General features: G+C 37.1%; 1 protein-coding gene across 1 annotated transcript; it reads right to left on the reverse strand.

Annotated features, from left to right (window-relative positions):
• mapk13 (mitogen-activated protein kinase 13) lies at nt 1–26,464 on the reverse strand. Its single transcript, XM_028452733.1, has 12 exons — nt 26,198–26,464; nt 18,628–18,757; nt 16,056–16,114; nt 11,917–12,022; nt 9,829–9,858; nt 6,493–6,540; nt 5,333–5,447; nt 4,108–4,179; nt 3,630–3,709; nt 2,048–2,126; nt 695–868; nt 1–368 (listed from the first exon to the last, which is right to left on the reverse strand). Exons 1-12 carry the CDS (start codon nt 26,308–26,310, stop codon nt 283–285), a joined length of 1,092 nt encoding a protein of 363 aa, XP_028308534.1. The 5' UTR covers nt 26,311–26,464; the 3' UTR covers nt 1–282.

The raw sequence follows: 26,464 nt of genomic DNA on the forward strand, positions 1-26,464 counted from the left end.
TGTTGTCTCATCCTTTTTTATTTGCAAAACAATAATACAGTACATTTTTGCACATTTATTTACTCACAAATTATAGGCAGCACATATTAGTGATAGAGAATATGTGACACATAGACATTTACATTTAGGATGCAGTTGCACACGCCAAAAAAAGTGATGACACTGTTTTAAGAGAATGCAATCACTCTCTTCTAAAGAGTTATTTGAAATATAAAAGTATCAGCAGTAAAAGGGAAAAGGTCTCTTGGAGGACCAGAGGTTTGAGTGTGTACATTCAACAGATCATGGAGACATAGTCAGAGTGTTTTTCCTCTTGGAATCCCGTCGTGGGAATGGCACAAAGCTGTCCACCTCCTTATAACACAACCCTGTGAACAAAAAAAAAAGAAAGCTCTGTGTCCATAGCTACAATCCCTGTCATCACTGGAAGCATTTATGTCATTTTGATATGAATTATTTAGCATCACATTAACAGGCCCTGTAACAGTGTGTTTGTGCAGCTGTTAATCAACATCCCACTGTTAACCTTGTCTGCTGTAAGCCCTGTGTTTGGTTTTTTTTTTTGTTTTTTTTAATTAAATCTGTCTATTCACAGTGAAAGGCCTCATACTGTGATACATTTTGGATTGCACAAGTCTATTCTCTGATTAAATGAGCAGATTTCACAGCTTTCTTTGCTTTATTTTTAACTTACGCCTCCACTCCTCCAGGGCCAATGTGGCGTTGTCACGGCTGTCATCGTATGGCGTCGGCTCGGGGAAATCTTCAGGGTCTCTTAAGCTGTCAAAGTAAGAGTGCTCCAAAGCAAGTTCAGCCGTCGGCCTCTCGTCTCCATCGAGAACCAGCATCTTCTCCAGCAGATCAATACCTACAGGGAAATGTGGTGCCAATCAATGTATGGGCTCAGATTTGTGCAACTAGAAACTGAATTTGAATAGTTGGTATTGAATTTGAAAGTAACAACTTGAAATTGAATTTACTGTTTTGAAACTGAATTAGTAACTTGAAATTGTTTTTTTTCCTGTTGATAAAAAAATCATCTTAGTACATTCCACAAATTCTATATATTTCTGCTTCTCAAATTCAGATTCACTGCAGCAATTAAATTTCATTACGTGGAGACACGTCATGTCCGCGAGGTTGAGCAATCAATCACTGATTCATGGAACTCCTGTTTACATCTGCAAAAACTCCTTTACGGCCCATTGAGGGTGTGACCATATACATATATACACATACACTACCAGTCAAAACCTTTAGAACACCCTCATTTTTCCAAATATTTATTGAAATTCAAGTCGTGCAAGTTGATCTAAACAATCTAAAACTGTTCCACAGCAATGAAGGTTGAATCAGCCTTGAAAGCTGGTGCTACACATTTCTACAGGTGTTCCAACTTTTCTTGGTTACTTACAACTTCTAGCTTCTTCAAAAGCAAAGAACAAAAAACAAAACAAAAGGGGTACATTAAAGGAAAATAAAAACAAAACATTGCAAATCAACAAATGAGGTGCATCAGGGCTCCCATATGAGTTGGGCATACAAATTATATATATATATATTATATATGGTCACACCTTCAACAGGCTGTAAAGGAGTTCTTGTAGACGTGAACAGGAGTTCCATGAATCAGTGATTGATTGCTCAACCTCGCAGACATGACGTGTGTCTCCACGTAGTGAAATTGAATTGGGTGCAGTGAATCTGAATTTTAGAAGCAGAAATATATCGAATTTTTGTAATGTACCAAGAAGAATTATTTTCAACAGAAAAAATACAATTTCAAGTTACTAAAGTAATTCAGTTTCAAAGCAGTAAATTCAATTTCAAGTTGTTCCTTTCAAATTAAATACCAACTATTCAAATTCAGTTTCTAGTTGCACAAATCTCAGCCCATATCAAGCCTTTGTCAGAAAATATAAGGAACGTTTTTTTTTTTTTTTAAATGCAAGTATTACAATATATTCTATTGAGAACTGCATTCTTTTAACGGTGTTCCCATAGCATTACTCTGGAACTGGAAAAACTTAGTAAGCGTTAAACTTACCTTTTTCGCTGGCTCTGGGAAACAATGTTGAGAAGTCTTTTCTGGGATAGCGAGGAAGCTTCTTGATATACGTTCGAGCCTGTTTCAGAGATAAAAACAGAGAATACTTCAACAAAAAACTTTAACACAAACTGGCATCAAAGGTTCCAGTTTAAAGGAAAAAGGGTGGTGGGAAACGTATCGGTAGTAGTCATTTTAAAACAAACTCATCCATATCACTTAAAACTGAACTTTTAATTTAAAAAAAAAAAGAAAGAAAAACATGTTTTTTGTGCTAGGAAGAAAAATATATGGGCTACAAGCATTTACAAAAGAAAAAAGAGGTAGGAAAAAAAAAAACCTCTTAAAAAACGAAATATTTCAGATCTTTTCTGCATCACAGCAAGAATTCCCAGGGAGGGAATACTTCTTGAACCTTTTTGTGTGGAGTTTGCATGTTCTCCCGGTGCTTGCGTGAGTTACTTTCTGTTCTGTTCTTACCTTCCACAATCTAAATCATGTATTTTCTTTTCACAGGAGTCTCTGAACTAACAGGAGTGATTGTTGTGGGAGTCTTGACATTGTCTGGCTCTATGTTAGCGTGAATGTAGCGACAACTTTACCAGTGTGTTCCCAACTTTTCTCAACCGGCTTAGATTTCACATAGCGCGTGTGTATTTCAGGGCAGCAAGTTAACTATCAAATATTTTTGGTAATCAAGTAATGGGAGAAAGTGTAATTTTGCTTAATTCAAATTGAATTCTAAACATACAACAGAAAAAAGGACAGATCGCCTAATATTAACCAACCAATTTGTTTCATTTTTATGAAAAATGTAAATTTTCACATGCGTCTATTTATTTATTTGTTTTTATGTTTAGCAGGATTACATCAAAAGTACTTAACAGATTTTGGCAAAATGGTACCTAAAGAATAACCTTAGGCCATGGAATATTCCATGAAATTTTGGAGGGGATCTGTGTCAAACTGATTTCGGATCACTTTTAAAAATCTAAAAATCTAAATTTAAAAAATTAATATCTGAGTTCATAATTGAAAGATCTTTATGAAATTTTACTAGTTACAGTATGTCAGGTTGGTTCCTTAATTACTTTACTGAGTTTCATCCTGATCGGATTCTGATTGAGCTTTTCATAACTTTAAAAAATTAATAAATAGGGTGTCCATACATTGTGACCTACAGTATGGTTATGAATGGGATAGAAATGTCTTTAAAGTGTGAATGATCATGGTTCCATGATCAGGATCACTGATCATGGAAGAGAAGAGATTCGGTGCTTCGCAAAGGTTTGAGCCCTACGTGTATTACAAAAAAAAAACCTAAGAAGACAAATGCAAACATGGTAACATATATATATACATACACATACAAAAAAATAATAATAATATACAGTATATATATATATATTTTTAATTTCAAAAGAAATTATGCTTTGAGAATTAGAAAATCAATCAATCATCTGTGTAATCGAGTTATTTGAGAACCTGGAGGAAGCGTTCCAGCCTTAGTGTATTTGTAAATCAGATAAGATTTTTTCTCCCCCCTCTGTCTGTTATTATCAATCCAACTCCTCTCACCTACCTCAGGACTGTCCAGTTTCTGTATGAATTCTGGTCCAGGCACTCCAGTCACTTTCATAATCTGGGTCAGCTGGTCCATGTCTGATATCAGTGGAGTAACAATTAAGGACCAATGAGCCGGCCCCAACAAACACCATCTCAGAGTGATTGTGTAACATGGAACGATAAAGGAAATTAAAATAGGTTCGGGTAAACTGCGACTCTCAATATATAGACAGATCTATAACACTAACATCCTGCAAAGATTCATAATTTTTATTCTATTCAATATTACATGGTAAATACTGTCTTTGTGCCTGATTTATGGAGCTCGTCATTATACAATTTTCTTTTCGTCACTACTTCATAATTGAACTTTACACTTGGTGTAGATTTCAGTCGATCTTGAGAGGGTCCTTTAAGAAATGCACAGTGTGATTCCATCTCTGTGATTCAGGCATCAGAGGTTGAATGAATAGATGAATTAGATGAAAGGATACAGTCTTTCCCTTTGAAAAGTGTTTTTCCATTGATCATTTCAGCCATGATGCAGCCCACGGACCAGATGTCCACTAAAAACAGTGAGAAGGGAAAAACACGAGTAAGAACCTCAACTAATCATCCATCACATGGACTTTCACAAATGAGGAAAGTGGTATAACTTGACACATCATGGTTCCTATTTACAACAGGGAGATTACATTTGGGGAGTTCAGAGCGTGAGCCTGAAGGATACTGTTCTGTTTAGGGAAGAAAGATCATATATAATAATAGAGTTTTGTTGGGTTATTTTCTTAAAAAGTCATTTTAATGCAGCCAGTAGTTAATAAAACCTGTTATACATGTTGCATGTCTGATACTTAGGATTGTGATTCTGGTCGCTTCCCTGGAGCCAGCATCAGCTGCGAAAGCTGGCCGAGGTTTACAAGTAAATGCAGACTTTAGCCATTAGAATGACCGGAACCACCGTTGTGTTGGGTCACAGGATGTGCCAAAACACCCACTACGGTGGTAATGGTAGCTCTGGGCATACTTACATACTTACTCTGGGTATAACCTTTTCAACTCAAGAGAATATAAAATTGTAAATAAACCCTAACATAAATAAGAACAATTCTTGCAAACTGAAGTGCAAGAAGTGCCACTGCAAATAAATTGCAAAAACAGGAACTGACAATTATTCCCAGTATAAAAATACAACCAAATCATCATCTGTGCATGAACTTTGCATTACAAGTTTTTTTTTCTTTTAAACAAGAACAGCCTACACAGCTCAGATAAGATAAGGACAATGTTCTTTTTCAACATTACTAGCATGTCTTCTTTTTCTGGCAGTACATGAGACCTTAAACCTAGAAAAAATACATACTCGCTTCGGACAGATGTAGCAGTGATGGTCATCGCAATACCACGATACCACTTGGACCATCAATGATAAATCTTGTGATGTTTTAAAATCAATATGTCTTGTCACACAATTTATCATCTTACTCGTACACTGTCACTTTTCACTGAGAGTGAGATAAATTGGAACACTCACTTGTTTTGTGCTGAAAAATCAGAGATACATCCTTGCTTATGAAAGACAGGATTTATAAAGCTTGCTGAGTCATAAAGTACCACACTAGTTTCTTTCACATGTCAAACAACGGATAGAGCATCGTCAATCCCACACAGTACTGAGGACATCATTGTAAGGACATGTAACAGCTACAATTGTCTTGCCAGTCTGCGTGTAGTGCATCCAGTTCAGAATGACCTCAGGTGCCCGGTACCAACGGGTCACCACGTAGCCCGTCATTTCAGCATCAGTGCTGCGAGCCAGCCCGAAGTCCAGGATCTAAAAGAACGACGATGACAGAACGACTGTGTCTGATACAAAAGCACCTCATGTACACACATGCACCTACATGGTTTGATTATCACTGCTTTAACCATAGAATTAATAATCTAATGATACTGGACATGTATAATCCTTTGAACTCCAATTCATTTTATTTGCATTTTTTTGTAATATTGTTATTTGGACCTAAACCAGGGGTGTCCCACACATTTTAGTTCAGGGGCCAAATACAGACCAGTTTGATCTCAAGTCGGCTGCCAATTATGGGTGGATAACAAAACAAGTAATTTTCAATATTATTGTGCTCTATGCACTATATGTAATGATATGTACAGTATGTGAGGAACCAACAATATCCAAGCAATAAGGGACAGATATAAGTCCCTGCAAGATTTTCAATTAAAATTTTCTTCATTTTTTGACCAATAAAAATTAGTTATAAATTGTAAATAAATAAATTTGGGGACATTTTATGGAATACTTTGAGGAAAATTGCAGGATTTTGTAAAAAAAAAAAAAAAAAAAAAAAAAAACAGAGCTCTTCCGACAATTTCAGATTAAAAATGACTGCCGTCATGGTAAATGAATCTGTGAGCCTTAAAAATATTGTGGAGTATTAATGAATTTGTACATTTGGAGGTACTGAGTTATCTACAACTGATTTTGTAGGTAATTCACACAATTCATGTTTTCATTGTCATTTTTAGTTTCTCCTGCGGGACAAATTAGATGCTCATTTGGCCCCCGGGCCTTAAGTTGGACACGTGACCTACACTGAGGCACTGTCAAAATGTTTTTAAAGTAATGTTTATGATAATGTACGCATCATTACTGTTTCAGATACATTGTCTAAGTCAATTCTAATCCTGCAAAATCCTTTGTGAATTAAATATGGTCTTCTGTCTAAACAGGGGATGTAATAACTCAAACCTTTGTGTATCTATTTCATGTTTTATTGTGAAATTCACAACACTTATGATATTTTTTCACATTCACCAAATCATTTTACCCTCAACATGGTTCTAATGTCATAGTATAATACCTTTAGTTCGCAGTCTTCATTAACAGCCAAGTTTCCAGGTTTAAGATCCTGGTGAGGAGAATAAATAGAGTAATTAGCAGAACATTCCAGTGATTATGCTGCACGCTCTCGCTCAGTGCAGGAGCGAATAAATCCTGCTGTTTGTCTCGGGGCCGAACGCTGTGGCTGTTTTAGAGGTTTTTGCTGAGTCAGCACCGTAACATAATGTGTGATAAGTGTGCTGCAGAGAATGACAACGTTGGTAACACTTCTGTTGATTTAAGAAAAACACGGACACTAACAGATTAACACTTTGTTTTAAGCTCTACACACAAACACATGGCCCACTTTTATATCATATTGCTTCATTACAAAGCAATCAACCATAACATTAGGACCACACCAAGGCTCATTGATGTTTATAGGGAGCAAAGGCTAGTTTGTGTTGCTGTACAACAAACAACCCTTAAATAACTGTGTTGTCGAAGGGTCTCAGTAAATGTAGACTAAACCAGCGATCCTCAACTGGTGGGTCGGGACCCAAAGGTGGGTCGCGGACCTGTACTGGATGAGTCGCGGACAGCTAGTCAAAAATAAATAAACACTTAATGTCTCTCAAGTTGGACTTGTCTTATTTTGAAAGAAACTTTTGTTTTGACAGGCATGCTGTGAAATGCATGTTGCACAGGAAATAGTACAGATTTATGTTTAAAAAAGATTGTATATGTGTGTTTTCAACAGCTGTTTTTGAAAAACTTGGTTTGGTTGACTGAATTCTAAAAAAAGGTGGGTCGCGATTTAATGACCATGACAAAATGTGGGTCCCAAGGTGAGACCAGTCGAGAACCCCTGGACTAAACTAAACCAGCTGAGTCAAGTTATAGAAACATTTATTTAACACAGAATGAATCAAATTATGTGTAACTGCACTATTACTGTAACTATCTCTGTGTTTGGGGCACAAAATACTGGTAAACTGTAGGTCGGACAAGGGCAACTGGTGGCCTTGCAGGTAATTTAGTGAAGCCCTCAAAAGTAAATGCACAATATGATACCAAACACTCAAAAATGACACAAAAATGCACAAGATGATGACAAAAATACATGAAAAGAACAGAAGAATGTACACAATGACAACAAAGAAATAATAAGAACAAAAAACACACAAAGACAACAGAAGCACTCAAAATGAGAGAAATTATTTCAAAAACACACAAAATGACATTAAAAACACACAAAATGACATTTAAAAACACACAAAAGCACAGAAAATTGAAAAAAAAAAAACAGAATTACAGTAAAAACACACAGAATTACTGTAAAAACTCACAAATTCACAACAAAAACAAAAAACAACAACATAAGCATGTAAGATGTGGAAAAACCAACAAAAAAAATACAAAAGACAATAATAATGTTCAGATTGATTAGATTCTAAACGCTGATGTGAATTTTCATAAAGTGGCCCTATGATGAAAGCTTCCCATCGCTGTTGTAGGTTTTAAATCTATAGCAAACATTCTTAGATTCCCCTGTTTTAATATAATATTGATTAAATTCTAGGTAATTCAACTGAATTGAAAGCTGATTTTGGAAAGTACTCTACAAAACAAAAAAAATATTCACTGAGTTTGTATGTATGATCATTTAAACATTTTAGTTTAGTGGTGATGAGGAAGTCTTTTCTACAATGTCAGTGATAAAACACTGGGATAAGTTACCATCTGCTGTGTTTGTCTGATATGAGTTTTACACAACGTTATAAACCAACAACAGAAAATGTAAACTAACAAAACAAAATAACGCTCCTACTGATAGCACAGCTGTTATTTAGTATGTAAAAACCACAAGTCCCTTGAGTTTCTAGTGTCCTAAAGATTTAATAACAGTTGAACTAACATTGAATTAAAATGTCATTCTCCTGTTTGCTCGCCAATCTCTGTATTTTCCTCTAAATGTAGAGTTGAAATTTTTTCCATCTCTGTCATATGTATATCTGCTTATTTATGTACATTTTTCCTTTCAGCCAAGCGCATCGTTCAAATTTATCTGAAATGTTTGCTCTGTAAACAACAACAACACTGCTGATAAAGATTCTTCCTCTTCCTGTTCAGATAATGGCGGATAAATAACATGGGAGAACAACAATAAAGAAAACGACATTTTGAAAACAATAAAAGATTGTTTTCAGTAATTCAGTAAAGCTGTTCCTGAAGTAACACGCCACATGAGACCTTTATAATGGTTTACACGTAAGTGCTCTCACTTATGTATACCCAGCAATTATAAGAGTGCAATCAAGAAATCAAAAATCAGTTAAAGGAATAATTAAGTGTAGTTCATCAAGCAAAAAAAAAAAAAAAAGGTAGTAACTACTAATTATTAACAGACCTGGAATTGCCCCTTATGTCCTTGTCTGACACCACTTTCCCCATTCCTCAGGTGTTTGCACTGGTGCTAATGGGTGTGGCTCACAAGCTCAGGACATGCAGTTACACATCAGAGTTAACTCATCCTACCAGTTGGGGCAGGTTTGATTTGACTGGTTACCAATGTTTAATGAATTGAATATTCCCAGAGTACACAATGTAAGATTTAAGGCTGCATGCGTTACATACATTACACCCTCGCCCCCCAGCCATGTGTCTTCTATTTTAGGTTGTATGAAAAGTGCTTTTTATAAATAAAGTTTGCTTGATTGATTGTTTAATTAAAGCTGCTGGAAACAATGATATTTTTAAATCAGATACAGACGTACTGTATGCCTCATACGTCAATAAATTAAAGATCATTTGCTCAAAAAAAGATGGAAACGGTTGAAGGTTTCTTCACGAGACAAGGAGGACAGTGATCCACTTCACACAATTGTTGCTAGTTTGTTCCCAGTATTCCCTGTGATATCACATCACTCCGCGAGACATTCAACTTCGGCCGGATTCAGATCATTCTGTGAAAACTTCAAAATAAACTCCCATCCATTGTTTTGGAAATGTGTTGGGAAGTCATTTTGGCAGTTTTTGTCGGCAAACACAAGAAATCATGGCAAGAATTAAGTAAAAACACTTCGTTTACGGGTCTCTACATCCCACAATGCAATGTGCAAAACTTTTCTGATAATGTTAATAAAAGAGTGTTTGTTAACACTGTTTACTTTTGAGCGGCAATTTCAATGTTTTAAGTTTTTTTCCAAGCAAATGATCTTAAATTTATCAATGTTTTTATGTGAAATAAAAAAAAAAACGTCTTCAGCAGCTATAATAGCTTTAGCTTTATGATACGCTGCACATACTTGTTTGTCAAATATCAAACACAGTTTGAGTTTCTTGTTTCAATGCCAATATAAAACACTGCACTCACCCTGTGGATGATTCCAGCCTTGTGAATGTACTGTAACGAGAGACAGAGTTTAGTAAACATGCTACACTGATGGTTGGATTGGCAAGTTTGCATGAAGTAGCATTACAAAATAAAATAAAAAAAAAAAATCCAACATTTCCATATTTTATCATAATATTTTTTATTGTGCCATCCTATTTCCTTTGTAGGCAACCGGCTCCAGTACACCCAGAACAGGGACTAAAAAAGAGCATATAGATAATCTGTACTCGACAGTATATTTCACTATTGAAATGGATTTTTTTGTTCAACACCACATACCAGGTTGCCTTTCATAATTATGGACTTCAGAAAGTGCTGTGAATGAAGAGGAAAACTTGGCTCACTTTGACCTCATCCTCATATACTGATATAATTAAATTATGGATTACAGTTCCTGTCTTATTGATGGTTATACAATAAACCAGTGATTCCTGACCAGTGGTACAGGAGCACATTGAAGAGGGTACTCAGAAACACTTACCAATCATTTTAAAATGATATTTTGAGGCTGTTTGTTTGGACAAATGTACCACTAACTAACAACACTATTGCTGAATAAAATACAGTCTTTACTTGTAATTTACTCAAACAGGATTATTCATGCTGTAGATGCCATTTAATCACACTTATTTACTTATACATATTTTACAAATGGAGACGGTATTCACTTACTTTTGAATTCATCATAAATGAATGGGACTAGTTTGAATGAAAAGACGCTGCATAACAAACACCTGAAGGCATGATGACACGAAATGACATCACTCAAGTATGCAACAGGCCAGGATTACACCTGGTTAATACTAAATGGAGGGATCAACTATTACTTGTAATTGAATAGGGAAGACTTAGTGTCAAATTAATTTTGTTTTATAAACAAAAAAAACCATTAACACTTTACTTTCACTTAGTATAGCAGAATTACAGGCAGTGGTAAAAATAAGATGACCAGTATATCTATAAATCAGGAAATGTGTCCATGTTTTGAAATAAAATGATTATTCAAGGAGCCTGTCGCCTATCTATCAACTATACTATAATAACTATTTTATCTACCAGTTATTGTGATGACACTGGCTGTGTGAGAGTATTTATAATAGATTAAAAAAGTTGTGCAATACTAAATTACGCTATGGATGGATGGATACATAGAATTCATCACTGTATGTTTTTATTCTATAATGCTCAGGTACAGAATATACTTTATGCTTTTTACATATTTATAGTATTAAATATTTTAAATTTTTTCCAAAATTGTATTTAAGTGCGTGTGATATGACATTCCTCATTCCTGGAGTGCACCTTAATTTCGCTGTATATGTTGTACAATGACAATGAAACTTCTATCTATCTATCTATCCATCCATCCATCCATCCATCTTCATACCCGCTTATTCCCGTTTTATCAGGGTCGCGGGGGTCTGCCGGTGCCAATCTCCGGCTCTCATAGGGCGCTGGGCGGGGGCATCTATCTATCTATCTATCTATCTATCTATACTCGTTAATAAAGCATGAGAGTTTAATGGTCCAATAACTTATTGGCAAATATTAACATCTTTCTTAATTTTTTTAATGTCTTGATAAGACAATTTGACCAGATAAGTGAACAAGTAATATTACCCCGCCCCTTTCATTTTTTTACCCTGTTCGGCCAGCGCAGCTACATGCTGAGCTAACTAAAATATGTATGATTGGTTGGAAACAGCACATTTAGTTTATATTACTAGGTTTGTGGATGTGAAGGAGACATTTTTAACTTCCTGAATCCTCCTGTGTTGTTGTTTCCATCCTTACAGTTTAACTGCTGCATGGCAAGGATTATTGGATTCTAGTTTGTACTTTTAGTCAAAACATTGGCACGCACACAAGGGTGGCAGTTGGCTTAAATACTTAAGCAATTATTAGTATGCTCTATTGTTTTTTTGTTGTTGGTTATCGACCTTAGAAGTATCAAATTGTCAGCTGTCAGGTCAGTTGAAATAATCCCCATTGTAATAAGTGCAATAAAAATCAGCACTGATGGCCTTTGAACAGAATGCTCAATGGTTTCCTCTACAAATTCCTCACCCTGAGTCCACAGAGCATCTGGTAGACGAGAAACTGCACCTTATCCTCTGAGAGGTGACCTCGTACCTTGGAAAGGTCAGTAAACATGTAAGGCATCACCAGGTAGCTGAGAATAACAGACAAGAAAAGACAAAATCAAGTTCATCTCTGGTAAACATTCTAAGGAACAAGAGAGCGTGAGAGCAAACCTGATTTCTACACTCTAAGAGCTGTCAAACTCATTTCCACCCGGGGGCCAAATAGAGTAGTTTGATCTCAAGTTGGCCCCAGATTTTAGGAGGAAAAAGAGCAAGTTCAACATTTCTATGTCCAAGTTAGCAATTCTATGTCTAGCTGATATATAACGCACTGACAATATCAAAGCAAAATGAATGACAGATATGAGTGTTGGATCTTCTATTCCAAATTCTATAATTCTTTGAGCAATTTTTGTGTGGTGTTGGGAAATTTTGTGGGATTGCTGTAAGAAGTTGCAGGATTATAGAAGACTGGAACATTCTATTGACAAACGTGATTAGATTGTGATTAAGAATGAGGGCAGTCTTGTGATTACGGTACGGGAAAATAATGAGTAAAGTCCCCACAAATACTGTGGAGTTTCATTAAAGGAGCACAAAGACATGGATGTACACATTTAATCCTCTCAACTCTACAGAACTCAACACTATAGACTCCTTTGTAACAAAAGGTTAAAGCCTCAGTACAAAAGTGAAGCACATTAATGAGTCCATGTGTGTAAAGGCAGATTTCACAACAAGTGTACATTCGTTCCACGTGGACATTATATTTTAGTTTTTATTAGATGACAAACATATCAATATATTTTCATGTAGTTGTCAGTAGAGGTGTGTATTTCCTGGCATCTGGCGATAAGATTCGTATCTCAATACATACAGGTCACGATACGATACGATATATCCCGATATTAAAGTATAAGGCAATTATTGTGATTTTAAAAAAAAAGAAATTTATATATGACTTAAGAAACACCTAATCTGTAAATGTGTACACCTGCATGAGAACATTATGTATGAAATATCTTTGATTAGCATATTTTACACTCGAAACATAGGCTTTAACATGCCATGTGCCAATCAACTTAAAATAAAATAGCATACAATCTGCCTGTGGTTTTTAAACCAACTTTGACTTTAGTGCAACTTAACATTCTTTTTAGATTTTATTGAAAAAACACAAGCTGGTCAACATGCCCAGGTTTCAGGGCACTTCTTTGTGCAGTTACAATGTCCTGAAGTGGAAAATACTTTTCTGATTAAATAAAGGTAAAAAAAAAGTAAAAAATAAATAAATAAATGAATGAATAATATATATATATATATATATTTTTTTTTTATTAAAAAAAATCGATATGGATGCATTTAGAATCGATCCAAGAATCACGTGACGCAATATATCGCCAAATCGTTGTCACTCACATGTATTTTTTTAAATTAGTCATAGTTAATGAAAAGTATGACGATCATTTTTAGTCAACAAACCAATCAGAACCAAGTTTGTTTTTTGGAGGAATCCAATCAAAACTGCTCTTGTCGTAGGTGAGACAAGCCGTAAGGCGACATAGACTTACATATTTAGTCGACTAAAATCTTAATGTCATTTAGTTGACTAAAACTAGACTATAACTAAAATTGTCCTGATAACTATAGTTTGATTACAAAAACTAAGTTCCATTTTAGTCAAAAGACTATGACTGAAACAAAAATCAAAAGTTGCTGTCAAAAATAACACTGTACAACAATCCTTGTTGAATAATGTATGATAGTTATGATTATGTAATCAAGTGAATGATTTATGGGCTGTTACCTTAGGATGAAGAATGACATAATACCTTAAAAATAGAGAGAGTAACTCGAATGCTTCCAGTTTAAAGATCCATTTGAACCAGAATACTTTCTATGCCTTAAAAACAAAATACAATTTCCATTTGTTTTTACACTGCTTTTGTTATTCTAAACCACTCAGTTCTACTGCATCGCCTTAAACACAGTTATCATTATTGGTACTGTTTTACTGGTTTGCCTCCTATCTCACAGATCAAAGTTTTCAGTGATGTGCTGTCAGGGTAGGCAAGGTAGGCAGTGCCTACCCAAAGGTGAATTGATATTTTGATTATTTGTTTTAATTATAATATAATTATAAATTATTTATTTTTCCATTTCCAATAGCCTACAGTGCTTATAAGTTTGACAGTGTCCGCATTTTGTGCGTTTCATAGTCCAAATTACTAAACAGCACTATTTCCTGGAACAGCTGCAGTCTTTTTTTTTTTTTTTCACTCAGCTGTAAGGCAGAGGGAGGCCACGCCCCCTCCCAAAGGTACATTGCTCCTCTGCCTCCGTTCCCATTGCGTGTTTTTACGTGTTTGCGCATGCGCAGTCAGGTCCCCAAGATGACAACCATTTACGTCCAAAGGCAGCTCTCTACGCTGCCTTTGGACCGCGCTATGCTAAATGCTATACGTAAGTTCACAGTACATGCCATGTGACTGCTGCTGCTACGCTCTAGCTAGTTGGTGGGAAAACACTACAGTCACTATGACATTATGATAGATAAACTTTTTCAGTTTCAGAGTCAATCAGAATCAACTGTAATGATCATGTATGTTATACACACAAGGAATTTGACTTGGTGAACTGTGCTCTCTCTAACAATGTAAACATTAAATAAAAACTAGAAAATATATAAACAGTAGTTAAAGACTGTGCAAAACTAAATAGGATAATAATATAACAAGATAATACGATGATAATAATAATAATAATAATAATAATAATAATAATAATAGTGCAGTAGTACAGTGATGAGTAGTGCAAAAGGGATCATGAATTAAACATGAGTTAATTCTATTTCAGTATTTACAATGAAGGGTGAAGGTGAACATTTAAATTAAATAGTATATATGTTCATGCACATTCAGAGTGACAGTGTATTCCAGAGTTATTACACAGCAAGTCTGACACTCTTTGACTGTTTAGTGTTGATCAGAGTGACAGCCTGGGGGAAGAAACTGTTCCTATGGTGGGTTGTTTTGGCGTACAGTGATCTGTAACATCTGCTGGAGGGGAGGAGTTTGAACAATTTGTGTCCAGGGTGTGAGGGGTCTACAGTGATGGTACCTGCCCATTTCCTGACCCGAGATAGATATAAGTCCTGGATGGGGAGCAGTTCGACACCGATGATCTTTTCTGCAGATCTGATTATCCATTGTAGTCTGCGTCTATCTAGTTTGGGTGCAGATCCAAACCAGACAGTGATGGAGGAGCACAGAACAGACTGAATGATGGAGGTGTAGAACATGATCAGCAGCTCCTGATGCAGGAAGTACATCCTCTGCTGTGCCTTTTTTCTGATCTTTAAATGTCTCAATAGTTGCGCTCCTTCCTTCCACTCTGAACCTCTTTTATCACATTAATCCTCACGAACCCTGAGATCCTCCAGCAAAGGGGAAAAGGGGACTCGGGTAAAGCAGATTTTCAGCCCTATATCGCCTATGGAAAAGCCTGCAGAAAGCCTCAAGGACATAGGAAATATTGAGACTTCTAAATCTAAACTGAAGACCTACAGTACTTTTCTTTTTTTTTTTACCCTGGCCTTTAATCGAAATGCTTTCTTTTACAGTTTTTGTTTTTACTGTAATTTATTTAGCTTATTTTAGTGTTCATCTTATCATATTTTTGATTCTCATTATTAGTACTAACATGTATTAATTTTTACTCTCTTACTGTTTTTAATTCCAGTGCCTTCCATCATCACTGGTCTTTCCAAGACCAACCTCGGCACTTAATTTTTGTATCTCTGTGTTTTTTAAATATTTGTATTAACTTGTGTAATATTAAATACCCATCACACAATTTTAGGATTAGGATTTTTTTTCTTACTTTAACTTGTATGACATGCATGAAAAGTGCTATACCATTGATTTAAATTTTTCATGCTTTTCCAGACTCGTAAAATTCAACAGCTTCATGTCACAGCATTCCCTCATGATTCTATCAGAAAGGTGAGAGGAAGATGCATGTCCGAAAGGTTTTTCTTCTTCTCGTCAGTTTTTAAGAAGTTGCTGCAGGTGTGTACTGAACCTGCGCTGGTGTTTGATGATGTGTCAAAAAAATACTCACAAGTCCTGGAAGTCATCCAGGCTACAGGCTGGTGTAAACACATTCAGAAGTCCTATCACCTAGTTGGAAGAGAACAATAAGACATCCTGTAAGTGTATTACTATAACGCACTTTTTTAAGTTTACAGGGTTCTCACCAGGAACTTTTTACAGCGTAGTTGGATCCCGTGGCGCACGAGCGAATGGTGCCAGCGCCAGTGTTGTAGGGGGATCTTAAGCATGCCCCCCAAAAAACTCTGAAATGTATAACTCGGAAACCCTATTTCCTGCATTTTGAGGGCCACATTTTGTAAAATAAAAGTTTTTTTTAATTTTTTTATTCCTTTGTTAAAGCCTTATTTGTGGACGATCGTGGCTCAGTGGTAAGGTGGGTCGTCCAGTAACCGAAGGGTTGGGGGTTTGAATCCCACTTTATCCAAGTCATTGCTGTTGTGTCCTTGGGAAAAGCACTTTACCCACATTGCCCCGTATGAATGGGGATGAATTGTGCATGAATGTTGGTGATTGTCAGAGGGGCCTAGGCGCGAAATGGCAGCCATTCTTCTGTCAGTATGCCCCAGGGCAGCTGTGGCTACATTGTAGCTTACCACTACCGGTATGACTCATGTGAAAGACTGGTGTGAATGAATAATGGTTTCTGTACGCGCTTTGAGTCTCTTCGACAATAGCCCTATATAAATCCAAGCCATTATTAGTATTATTACTTTAAAGGGGACATAATATTTTTCACCATCTCCATTTGTTCTAAGAACCCCAAAAACATAGTATTTGAGGTTTATTTTCCCAAACTCGCCTGTTTTCCAGAGTTTTAGCCTCTGAAAAGTGACTTTCTGAGCAGTTCTAAAAACAGGCTATTTTGGGCCTACTTAAGCATATTCATGAGTAGGCATGTCTGTAGACGCTGACTCCACACAACAGCTGATCACTAGCGATTTTCTTTCGCTATCCCTACACTCTTGTTATTGTTTTCAGCCAAAAAAACTGCACATTACAGTAAAACACAATGGCTATTTATTGTGATTCTAAGTCCGACAAACACTGTTTCAGGGTGTGTGCGCGGCAGCAGCAGAGCGGCGGAGTCAATCAGCTGAGTCAGCCATTTCAAACACTCACCGGAGCTGCCACGACACTTTCCTGTCATCCTCTCCACTGCTTATTACAGGAATAGTCCATTTAAGGTGATAGTCTACTGTTTTGTCCAACTGCTGCGTCGCATTGGTTCAGAAACACGTCAGATCATCTCAAAGGCAAAACAAGGCAGTATAACGGATACTAAAAATTGAATGATTGTAACTGCTCTCTGGGAGGGGTTAAATGCAGAAAACACATTTTGTGTAAGTAGCTTTACACATATGACAATAAAGTAATAAAGTATAATATATCTTCTATATTAAACCGCAGTGTTTGTTTTAGCAGTTAGGCAGTTTGAGAGGGAGGAGCTCACGTTCTTATATAGGGTGGGAGGAGCCAGGATTGTCAGGAGGAGGAGTTTCCGCTAGGTGACGTCAAGTAGAAAGAAAAATCCAACTCGCCCATTTGGAGCTAACTTTTTACAAAATGTGGAATAACCAGGGAGGGACGAAACAGAACTTTTTTTAACTTTGACCCTCTGAATGAGGCTAAAGGGATGAACATCACTGTAGCAACACAGTGATATACTAGATATCACTAGAAAGTGATTTTTTCATAATACTGCCATTTAAAGCCAAACGTTATTTTAGAATTAGTGAAGGGTCATGATGAATGGAGTTAGAGAGTTACTCATGCTTGGTATAGGTAGAAAATATTTTTTTTTTCTTCCAAAGACTGATTCGAAGATGCACTTTGGCTTCATAACTCCATTGCTCGGCCCGCCTAGTTGTCGGCCAATGAGCGTAATGCGAGTCACGTATAAACAGGTGACAATTACACAGTACCCTCTTGACACATTGCCTGGGTGGGCGTCTTGGTATAAACAGATGCACAAATGGGTGTTAATTACATTGTTCTGCTCTCCATGCTCTAAGACATAATAAATTAGTTATTATGTGGGACCCACGGTAATATTGGGACTGTTATGGACACGGGGCCCCCCATCGCATTAATTTTATATTTTTCTGTTGTTTTATTTACTTGATTGTTTCTGTTTAGATTATGAAGCACACCATTTATATTGGACAGTGATTATGGGTTACAAAGTGGAGGATGCACACAGTAGAGCTTTAGCCAGGCCATAAAAAAAGACCTGAACCAACCTGAACCGACAGAACACGGCCCGAACCAGTTTCAACTGACACTATTCACATCCGTGCGTGCATATGTAAAATGATCAATTGAATTATAAACATGACAAGCAGTTTTATGTATGCTAAGTCCCTTTTGTGTCCAAGTGTGCAACAATTATTATGACGGAACCGATTAAAAAAAACAACAAAAAATCCGTCCTACGTTGCCAATATCACAGGATAGGGGATCAAAATCACAGCGTCGGGGGCCCCGATGTTCAACTGGCGAGAACCCTGATCTATGCACACAAAGACTGCCCTCCTTCTACTATAAGTGACAGGAAGTAAGAAGGAGTTCAGTGCACTTACATTTTCATGCTTCATATGTTTGAGGAGTCGGAGCTCCCTATAGGCTCTCTTGGCAAAGATTTCTGACTGGAAAGGCCTGTGGAGCTTCTTGATGGCCACTTTCTCATTCGTCCTCTCATTTATAGCAGAGCTGAGGAGAGTAATGGGGAAACAAGTCATTAGCTGGGTGAGCCTTCATCATCCACTCTGATTCCACTCTCCACCAGCACAAGCCTCAGGTTTCACTTTCACTCAGACAAAAAGAAAACACCTTTCCGAGTAGTGGTATCACATACAGTAGGAGGAGGTGGACTGCGGCAGAAAAACCTGTTTAAGAGCCACATCCAATTTTATAGAAGACATACTAATTGTCACACAACATACATAATGTTTGAACACACATGTCTGTGTCATCAAAGTCATGAGCAACTGGCAGCCCGGGGGCCACATGTGGTCCTTCTTGGTCTAATTTTATGCAAATCCACCCCCCCAAAAAAGTAAACGTATAAAATGACAGAAAAATACACAAAACAACAGCAAGAATACACAAAAATACTTCAAAAACCATAAAAAATTACAATCGAATACACAACAGGATAACAAAAATTGTTGTGTCTATGTAAGAGCTAGAATGTTCCTCTGTCTGACTTCACTTTGTTTAAAAAACAAAAGTCTATCTTAGTTCACCCTGAAAGTCACATTGCTCTGTGGCATTATACACTTGGGATACGCGTTCAGTAAGAAAAGTTTATTTTGTCTGTTTTTTCTTGTTTACAATGACACTTTTTGCTTCAGATGAAGCTAAAAGGCAAACATGGACAACTGGTGGCCCGAAGGCCTCAGTCTAATTTTGAGTAGCCTCCAAAGTAAATGAACAAAATGACCTTAAAAACACCTAAAATTAAAGAAAAATACACAAAAAGGGTAAGAAAAACACACAAAATGACTACAAATATTCACAGAATAGCTGAAATATACAAAAACAAGAACAAAAATACACGAAATGAGAGAAAAGTGTAAAACATGTCAACAGAAATAAACAAAAACACACAAACCCTATATGTTCTCTCCTGTGTTAATGCTCAGATTGGTGATTGTTCTAAATGCTGACCTGAATGTTAAAAATGTGGCCCCCAGATCAGACATTCACATTTTTGTGGCCCCCGCTGTGATAAAAGCTGACATCTCTGCTCTAAGGTAATAATATAGAGACTTTATAAAACAAGAATACTGAAAATGGTCGAGGCCATATTATAACCCTTTTAAGGTAATACTGATGAGCCCATGAGGAAACTGAATGCACATGATTTCCTAAGTCAGCCGCTCATCAAACAGTCTAAACATAAGTACTGGTTTACCAATGCCACATCCTCGTGAGCTATCAAAACAGGTTTACCAATGTACGTGATAGATTGTTTTCATCCATGCTCATGTTCCTCTATGCTGAGGCAGAACTGGGGAGTTTTTCATCAAAGTGTTCTTAATAGAGCCAGGCCTATGGTTTAAACCGGGTTTAGCCAAGCCGTCCGTGACCACGCTGGCTTTTCTGCTTTCATCAAACTCTTCTCAGCTTGAAGAGGAGCAGCTGAGCCAATCCAGCTGACAGTGACAGCTTAAGTGTAAGACCTATGAGATCGATCACAGATTTAATAATCAAAGACGTGAGGGTGCATGTGCTGCAGCTTTCAATCTGAATAAACAGTCAATAGAAACCAATGCTGAGACCAACAGGACGTGACATCATCTGTTACTGAGCAGTGAGAAAAGAAAAGAGAATAAAGGACGGATACAACTTAAAGAGTAACTAAATCCCTGCTTTTTGCTGATCTGCCACTTGGGGGGAAATTAAAAAGTTGCCTTGATTATGGCCGTTACTTCTGGAGCAGTAAGACATGCCCACTCAGGCAGCTGGTCAGTGCTGGCAGTGATAGGCCGCTGCCAGCTTAACTACTACACACAACCCACAAGCATAAACACAGCACACACAGCCCCAAAGGCGCAATATTACTCACAAACAGTCCCTGCTTTACTCCCACCATTAGCCTCAGAACACCACAGCCTCACATACACACACACACAAATAAAGACACACACAGCAGCGAGAAGTAAATGCACGTTCACTCACACGCAGAGACAGACGTGGATACAATTTTTTTGATTTCCTAATCAGAAAAATTAAGAAATTTAGGTTGTAAATTAAGAAATCAGAATTTTTTCTGATTTTTCTTAATCAGAAAATGTAAGCTTCTGTGAAGTTGCTGTTGCACTTTTCCCTAAACCTGGGTTAAAGCTTAAAATTGTTGAATGACAGAGCCTCATTTACTTGTTTTTTGGGATTGTTCTACGTATTTTAACTCTTGAGGACAATCACAGCAATAAAGTTTCACTTTTGACAATATATCTGATGTCTGCAGTCATTTTTGTGTGCATTAAAAAATAAAGTAGAGAATCGAATCGAAACTCAAATTTTTCTTTTAAAAAAAAAAAAAAAAAGCGAAGATTTTTTTTTTTTAAGGCAAAATCGCCCAGCCCTAGTCTGTACATACACACACAGCTTGATGGACTTTCTGATTAGACCAGAATCTACTCTTTATAGAAGCACAGAGTCAAAAACATCACCGCTGCAGCGGGCTGCTTCACATAGAGCATTACTTCCTCATTGAGGGTGTCAATCAATGCTCATTGAGGGCACTCCTCTCAGCTTTTATAGGAGGGGCGGGGCCTACTGTGAAAGTTTGTGATCCAAAATAATGATCCAGTTAATCCAAATAATCTGTCTCAGCCAATAGGAAAATTAAATTGTAATAGCCAGGGTTCAACCCAGGGCCGTATAGAGAGAGAGTTGTCACAACTCAGTTTACTCCAATGGTTTGTTTTTTTACAGCAATGGCGGCTCATGGAGCCTCACATTTTGTCCCGGAAGTGAGCAGTTTACCATTGTAGCGCATTGAAGCTACAGCAAATGAGAGAGTTTGTGATGCACTTTTGAAGATATTCAAATAATCATATTGGTTATTATTATTATCAGCGTATATAAACCCATTAAAGTGTGGTGTTTTTTAATGACCCATTTTTTAAAGAAAGTTCAAATCAATACATACTGTATACAATACATATAAACACATTTTTTAACCAAATTAATCTTGGCCTTAACTATGTCAAAAAAGCAGATAAGCTAGCTTCTATAGTGAGGAATACAGATTTTAAAAAAACACAAAATTCAGAACAGTTACAAAAGAAAGGTGCATTTTAGTTCAGGGTGTCAGAATATGGAACACTCTAAATGATGACATCAATTATTAAGCTCCCTTAAATAGACAGACAACTTGACTCAAAGAAATTCACAAAATAAACAACAAAAATACAGAAAATTACTCCAAAAACACATGGAAAATAAGGAAATACCAAATACACAAAAAATGACTCCAAAAACACACAAAATAACAACAAAAACACATAAAAATAAGGATATACCACATAAACAAACAAAATGAATCACAATTAAAAGAAAATTCAAAGCAATACATACTGTATATAATACATATTAACACATTTTTTAACCATGTTTAATGTGTCCCGTACTTTTTAATGAGATGATCACAGTCTCCATATTATGTCTATATAAGGATACGTGCGTATCCATCGCCTCCGTTTACTGCAAGATATAAATGTCCATTCATTGATCAGAAATTAATAATGAGAAAGCTGTGAATACTGTAAACTGTACACTGTAAAAGCTGAAGCGCATGCACACTCATGTCTCTAATCATTAAATCGGTGATCGATCTCGTGGACCTTATGAAGACGAGCACTTAAGCTAAACACTGTCAGCTGGCTTGGCTCAGCTGGGGAGCTCCGAGGTGAGAAGAGTTTGATGAAATGGGTAAAGCCAGCGTTGTCGCGGATGCTTGGGTGAACCAGGTTTAAACCGTATACCTGGTTTTCTTAAGAACACTTTGATGAAATACTCCCCTGGTCAGAAGCAGATTTGACCACAGACTGTGTTTCCACCGAGGTGTTTTCTCTTTGATGAAACAGCTGTTCCAGTTAGATCCCGGTTTAACTAAACCAGACCATCAGGTTAAACCTGGAAATAACCCTGAGCTAAATTTGATAAAATACCCCCCTGAACAACGGAGTTGATGATAAACAAAACAAATTATATATATTTATAATAAAGTAGGTTAAAGCATATGACTCATGTTATGTAACATTCTTATGCACAACTGATGAGAGTGTGACCTCCAAAATACTGACATTTCTGCTGTTTTCACAAATTGAAGGTGGTTGACAAAACAATGGCGGATGTTGCTATTTTTGCTTTCCACAGAAAAACATGAATACAGACAAAAATAAGAGTGACATCATATCATGGGGACACCGTAAACAAAGCAAAACAAAAAATGTCGTCAAGTGAATTCAATAAAAACACTCCCTAAATAAACGTTTCTTCTTAGGCACTGTATTCACATTCTGTTATGGGACTCCAAATCCCACAATGCAATGTGCAAAATTTTTCCCAACATCAAGTCACATGACCATTCGCCAACAAACCAATTGTTTATGATGGAGTCAAAAACAATCTCTTGAGCGGTAATTTCTAACTTTATGAGTAAATTCTACTGTTTTTCTGGAAAAAAAAAACCTTCGATTTATTGATCTATGAGGCCTAGACTGTGTATTTAGACTGTCTTCTCTTCTTCTTTCATCCCAGCTAGACTGTTCCTCTGTTATCTCGCTCTAAGGGGATTCCCAGTTTTACCATCAATGTGTTCAAAAACATCCGAGTGCACATTACTAAAACAAAGAACTAGAATCATTGGTTAACTGAAACTTAAACAGTTAATTAAAAGGAATCATTGTGCTGCTCAATAGGCAGAACACCACGTTAAACAAGGAAGCATTACTTCCTGCCGTTGGAAGTACAACCAATTTTAACATTGATTCCTTGTGTGGCCCGGTTTATTCATCACTTGTAATAAATTGGACTTCACCTTCACCTGCAGAGATTTTTTAATTCTGGTTAACAAGGAGAAAGTGAAAAAAAAATCCACCTTCAAAGCGGAAGTGGAGAAAATTCAAGAAATGTAATGCAATTTTATGGAAATGATAATAATAAATTCTTAAAGTTTATTACTAGTGGTGTCCCAATACAAATTTTTCACTTCTGATACAATACCGTTATTGGATGCTTGGGTTAGCGGCACTGAGCTGGAGAAGCCGCGCCTCCAGGAAGCTCTCTGCCGTGATTGACATGTAAACAGACACGCCTACAAAGGTGAGCATGCCAGCGTCCTTCGCGCAGTGCTATGTATGTATTTTCTAAAATCTATGTATGTACCGGCGAACACCCCGCCCTCACGCTCTGTTTCGTGTTTATAAAGCAGCATGAGCTTGGCTACGAAGTCTGTGTCTCATCTATAGAGACGCCCACTCATGAATATGCAGAAGTAGGCCGCAAATCAGCCTGTTTGTGTAGAGTTGCTCAGAAAGTGACTCTTCAGAGGCTAAAACTCTGGAAAACAGGCGAGTTTGGGAAAATAAACCTGAAATACTATGTTTTTGGGGTTCTTAGAACAAATGGAAATGGGTGAAAAATAGCATGACATGGGATCTTTAAACAGAAGAATATTCTGCTATTGAAAAATAAAAAACAAATTACAAAAACCTGAAAATTAACCTGAATAAATGCATTAAAAACAATAACAGAGATTTTAGATGCAGGCTGATATAATCCGACAACCTTATTTAAAAGGCAAACCATGCACCACTAAGTAAAAATAGAATAAGGCGACTGATCTTCATTTGACATCATTGCGTGTGGAAAAATAAGACATGGATAAACCCTAATAAGTCCTGTTTGGACAGCTACGTCTCCATTCTGAAACATTAGAGGAGGGCTGTCCTATACAGTGATGTCATAACAAGGTAATGACCCGTTCAGCCGCTAACATCCATTACAGTCAGCCTGAGAGGTCAATGGAGCAGTGTGGAAACGTGTCTGCTTGTTTGATATGTTCTCCACTTCATGGGGTTAATCACATGCACAGTCAAGGATAGTTTAGTCTAATTTCTATAGAACAAGGAAGTGGAGAGATGCTTGACAGCATGGCTTCATAAACACCAGGAATAGCTGAAAAAGGCCTATAAGGAAATAAAGAATCATCCCATTTAAGCTGATGAACTGGCATTTTTACAATTTCAATATGCAATAATGATTTTTGTAGTGTTTTAACGTGGTTTGGTTAGTTTTTGTGTGCGTTCTTGCCATTTATTTTCCATGTGATGGGAATTGATAAGAATTTAGCGATTCCGATTCCATTATCGGTACTGCTTATCGATTCGATTCCTTACCGATTCTCTTATTGATTCTCATTGGGTGAGGGAATGACATAATACAAATGGGTTTGTTTGCTTTAAATCTTTATTATCTTATCTTTGTCAATTTAATTCCCTGCAGGGAAATCAGCTCTCTTTTAATCCACCAGGTAGATTGTTTTCACTGGATAAAAATATTTACAAAAGCGCTATACAAAATTGATGAATTATTATTATGATTATTATTACAACATATGATACATTTTGGCAACAAACATTTGAGAATACAGGGCTCCTTTTGAACTTGAACAACTTCATCCAAAACCAATTCAGACAAAAAATGCTCTTATTGTTATGTATTTAAACGGTAAAGCTTTAGTTTACATTGCTATAAATGGACCTTCAGAGACGCCGTCCCTGTTGTTACACATGACATCATCAGTTGTGTGTGAAAGAGCAAACTAAAGACAACGATCAGTACCAGTACGTCTTCCGTGTTTCATTACTTGTTATGAGGACATAAAATGGTGACGAGGTTTGTGTTCTTGCGGAAGTTTGTTGTTTTCGGAAGAAAAGTCCGTGCAAGAAGCAACTTTAGCGCAAGTGTACAGAACCCGGAAGTGAGTAGCATAGCAACAGAGACACTACAAAGGACAATACAGCTGCGGGTGGAGGAGGTGGATTCTCCACGGTGGACAGCAAACAACTATATGGAGCTTCACTTTGTGCTAGCATAATATACAGGATCTAGAGGAGTTTATTGTTACGTAATACGGATTACTGGGAACCGGTTCTTTCTGAGAACCGATTTTCGATTCCCATCCCTAGTCATGTTTGAGTTTGGATTTTGTAAAAATTCAATAAAGCATTATTTTATTAAGTTAATTATTAAAATACTGAACATGAAAGGGTTTATCACCACTCAACCCATATTAACTTATTCATATAAGTATATGTGTTTTTATCATCTCCAGTGCTGCCACAGTTACAGCCCACGAAAGCCCAGTGTAATAACACTGCGAAGTGTAAAGGGGGGTGAGATGCTGCTCTGCTTATGGGGGTGTTGTTACATAACATCAGGCGCTCACCTCTCCAAGGAAGGCTGATAATGACATCACTATTAACACACGCACGCGCACGCACGCACGCACACACACACACGCACACACGCACACACACACACACACACACACACACACACACACACACACACACACACACACACACACACACACACACACACACACACACGTTTCCAGGTGAACTCACTCACCAGACCGAGCCGTACGCCCCGGTTCCGATTTGCTTCAGTCGTGTGTATTTCTCCGGGACCTCCCACACAGTGCTGTTGACTTCCTGACGGGAGAAATGTGCCCGAACCTCCATGGCGAACAGGACAATACGGAACTACGGGCAAACTTCTCCGTCCCTGTGGCCGTGGGCTCTTTTCTCTGTGAAAGGTAAATCAACAGTGACTCCTGCTCAAGTGCGACGTAACGAAGGCAGGGTTCTACTTCCGCTTACATATGTTTCAAAATAA

This window comes from Gouania willdenowi, chromosome 7, assembly GCF_900634775.1.
Source record: "Gouania willdenowi chromosome 7, fGouWil2.1, whole genome shotgun sequence".
NCBI lineage: Eukaryota > Metazoa > Chordata > Actinopteri > Blenniiformes > Gobiesocidae > Gouania > Gouania willdenowi.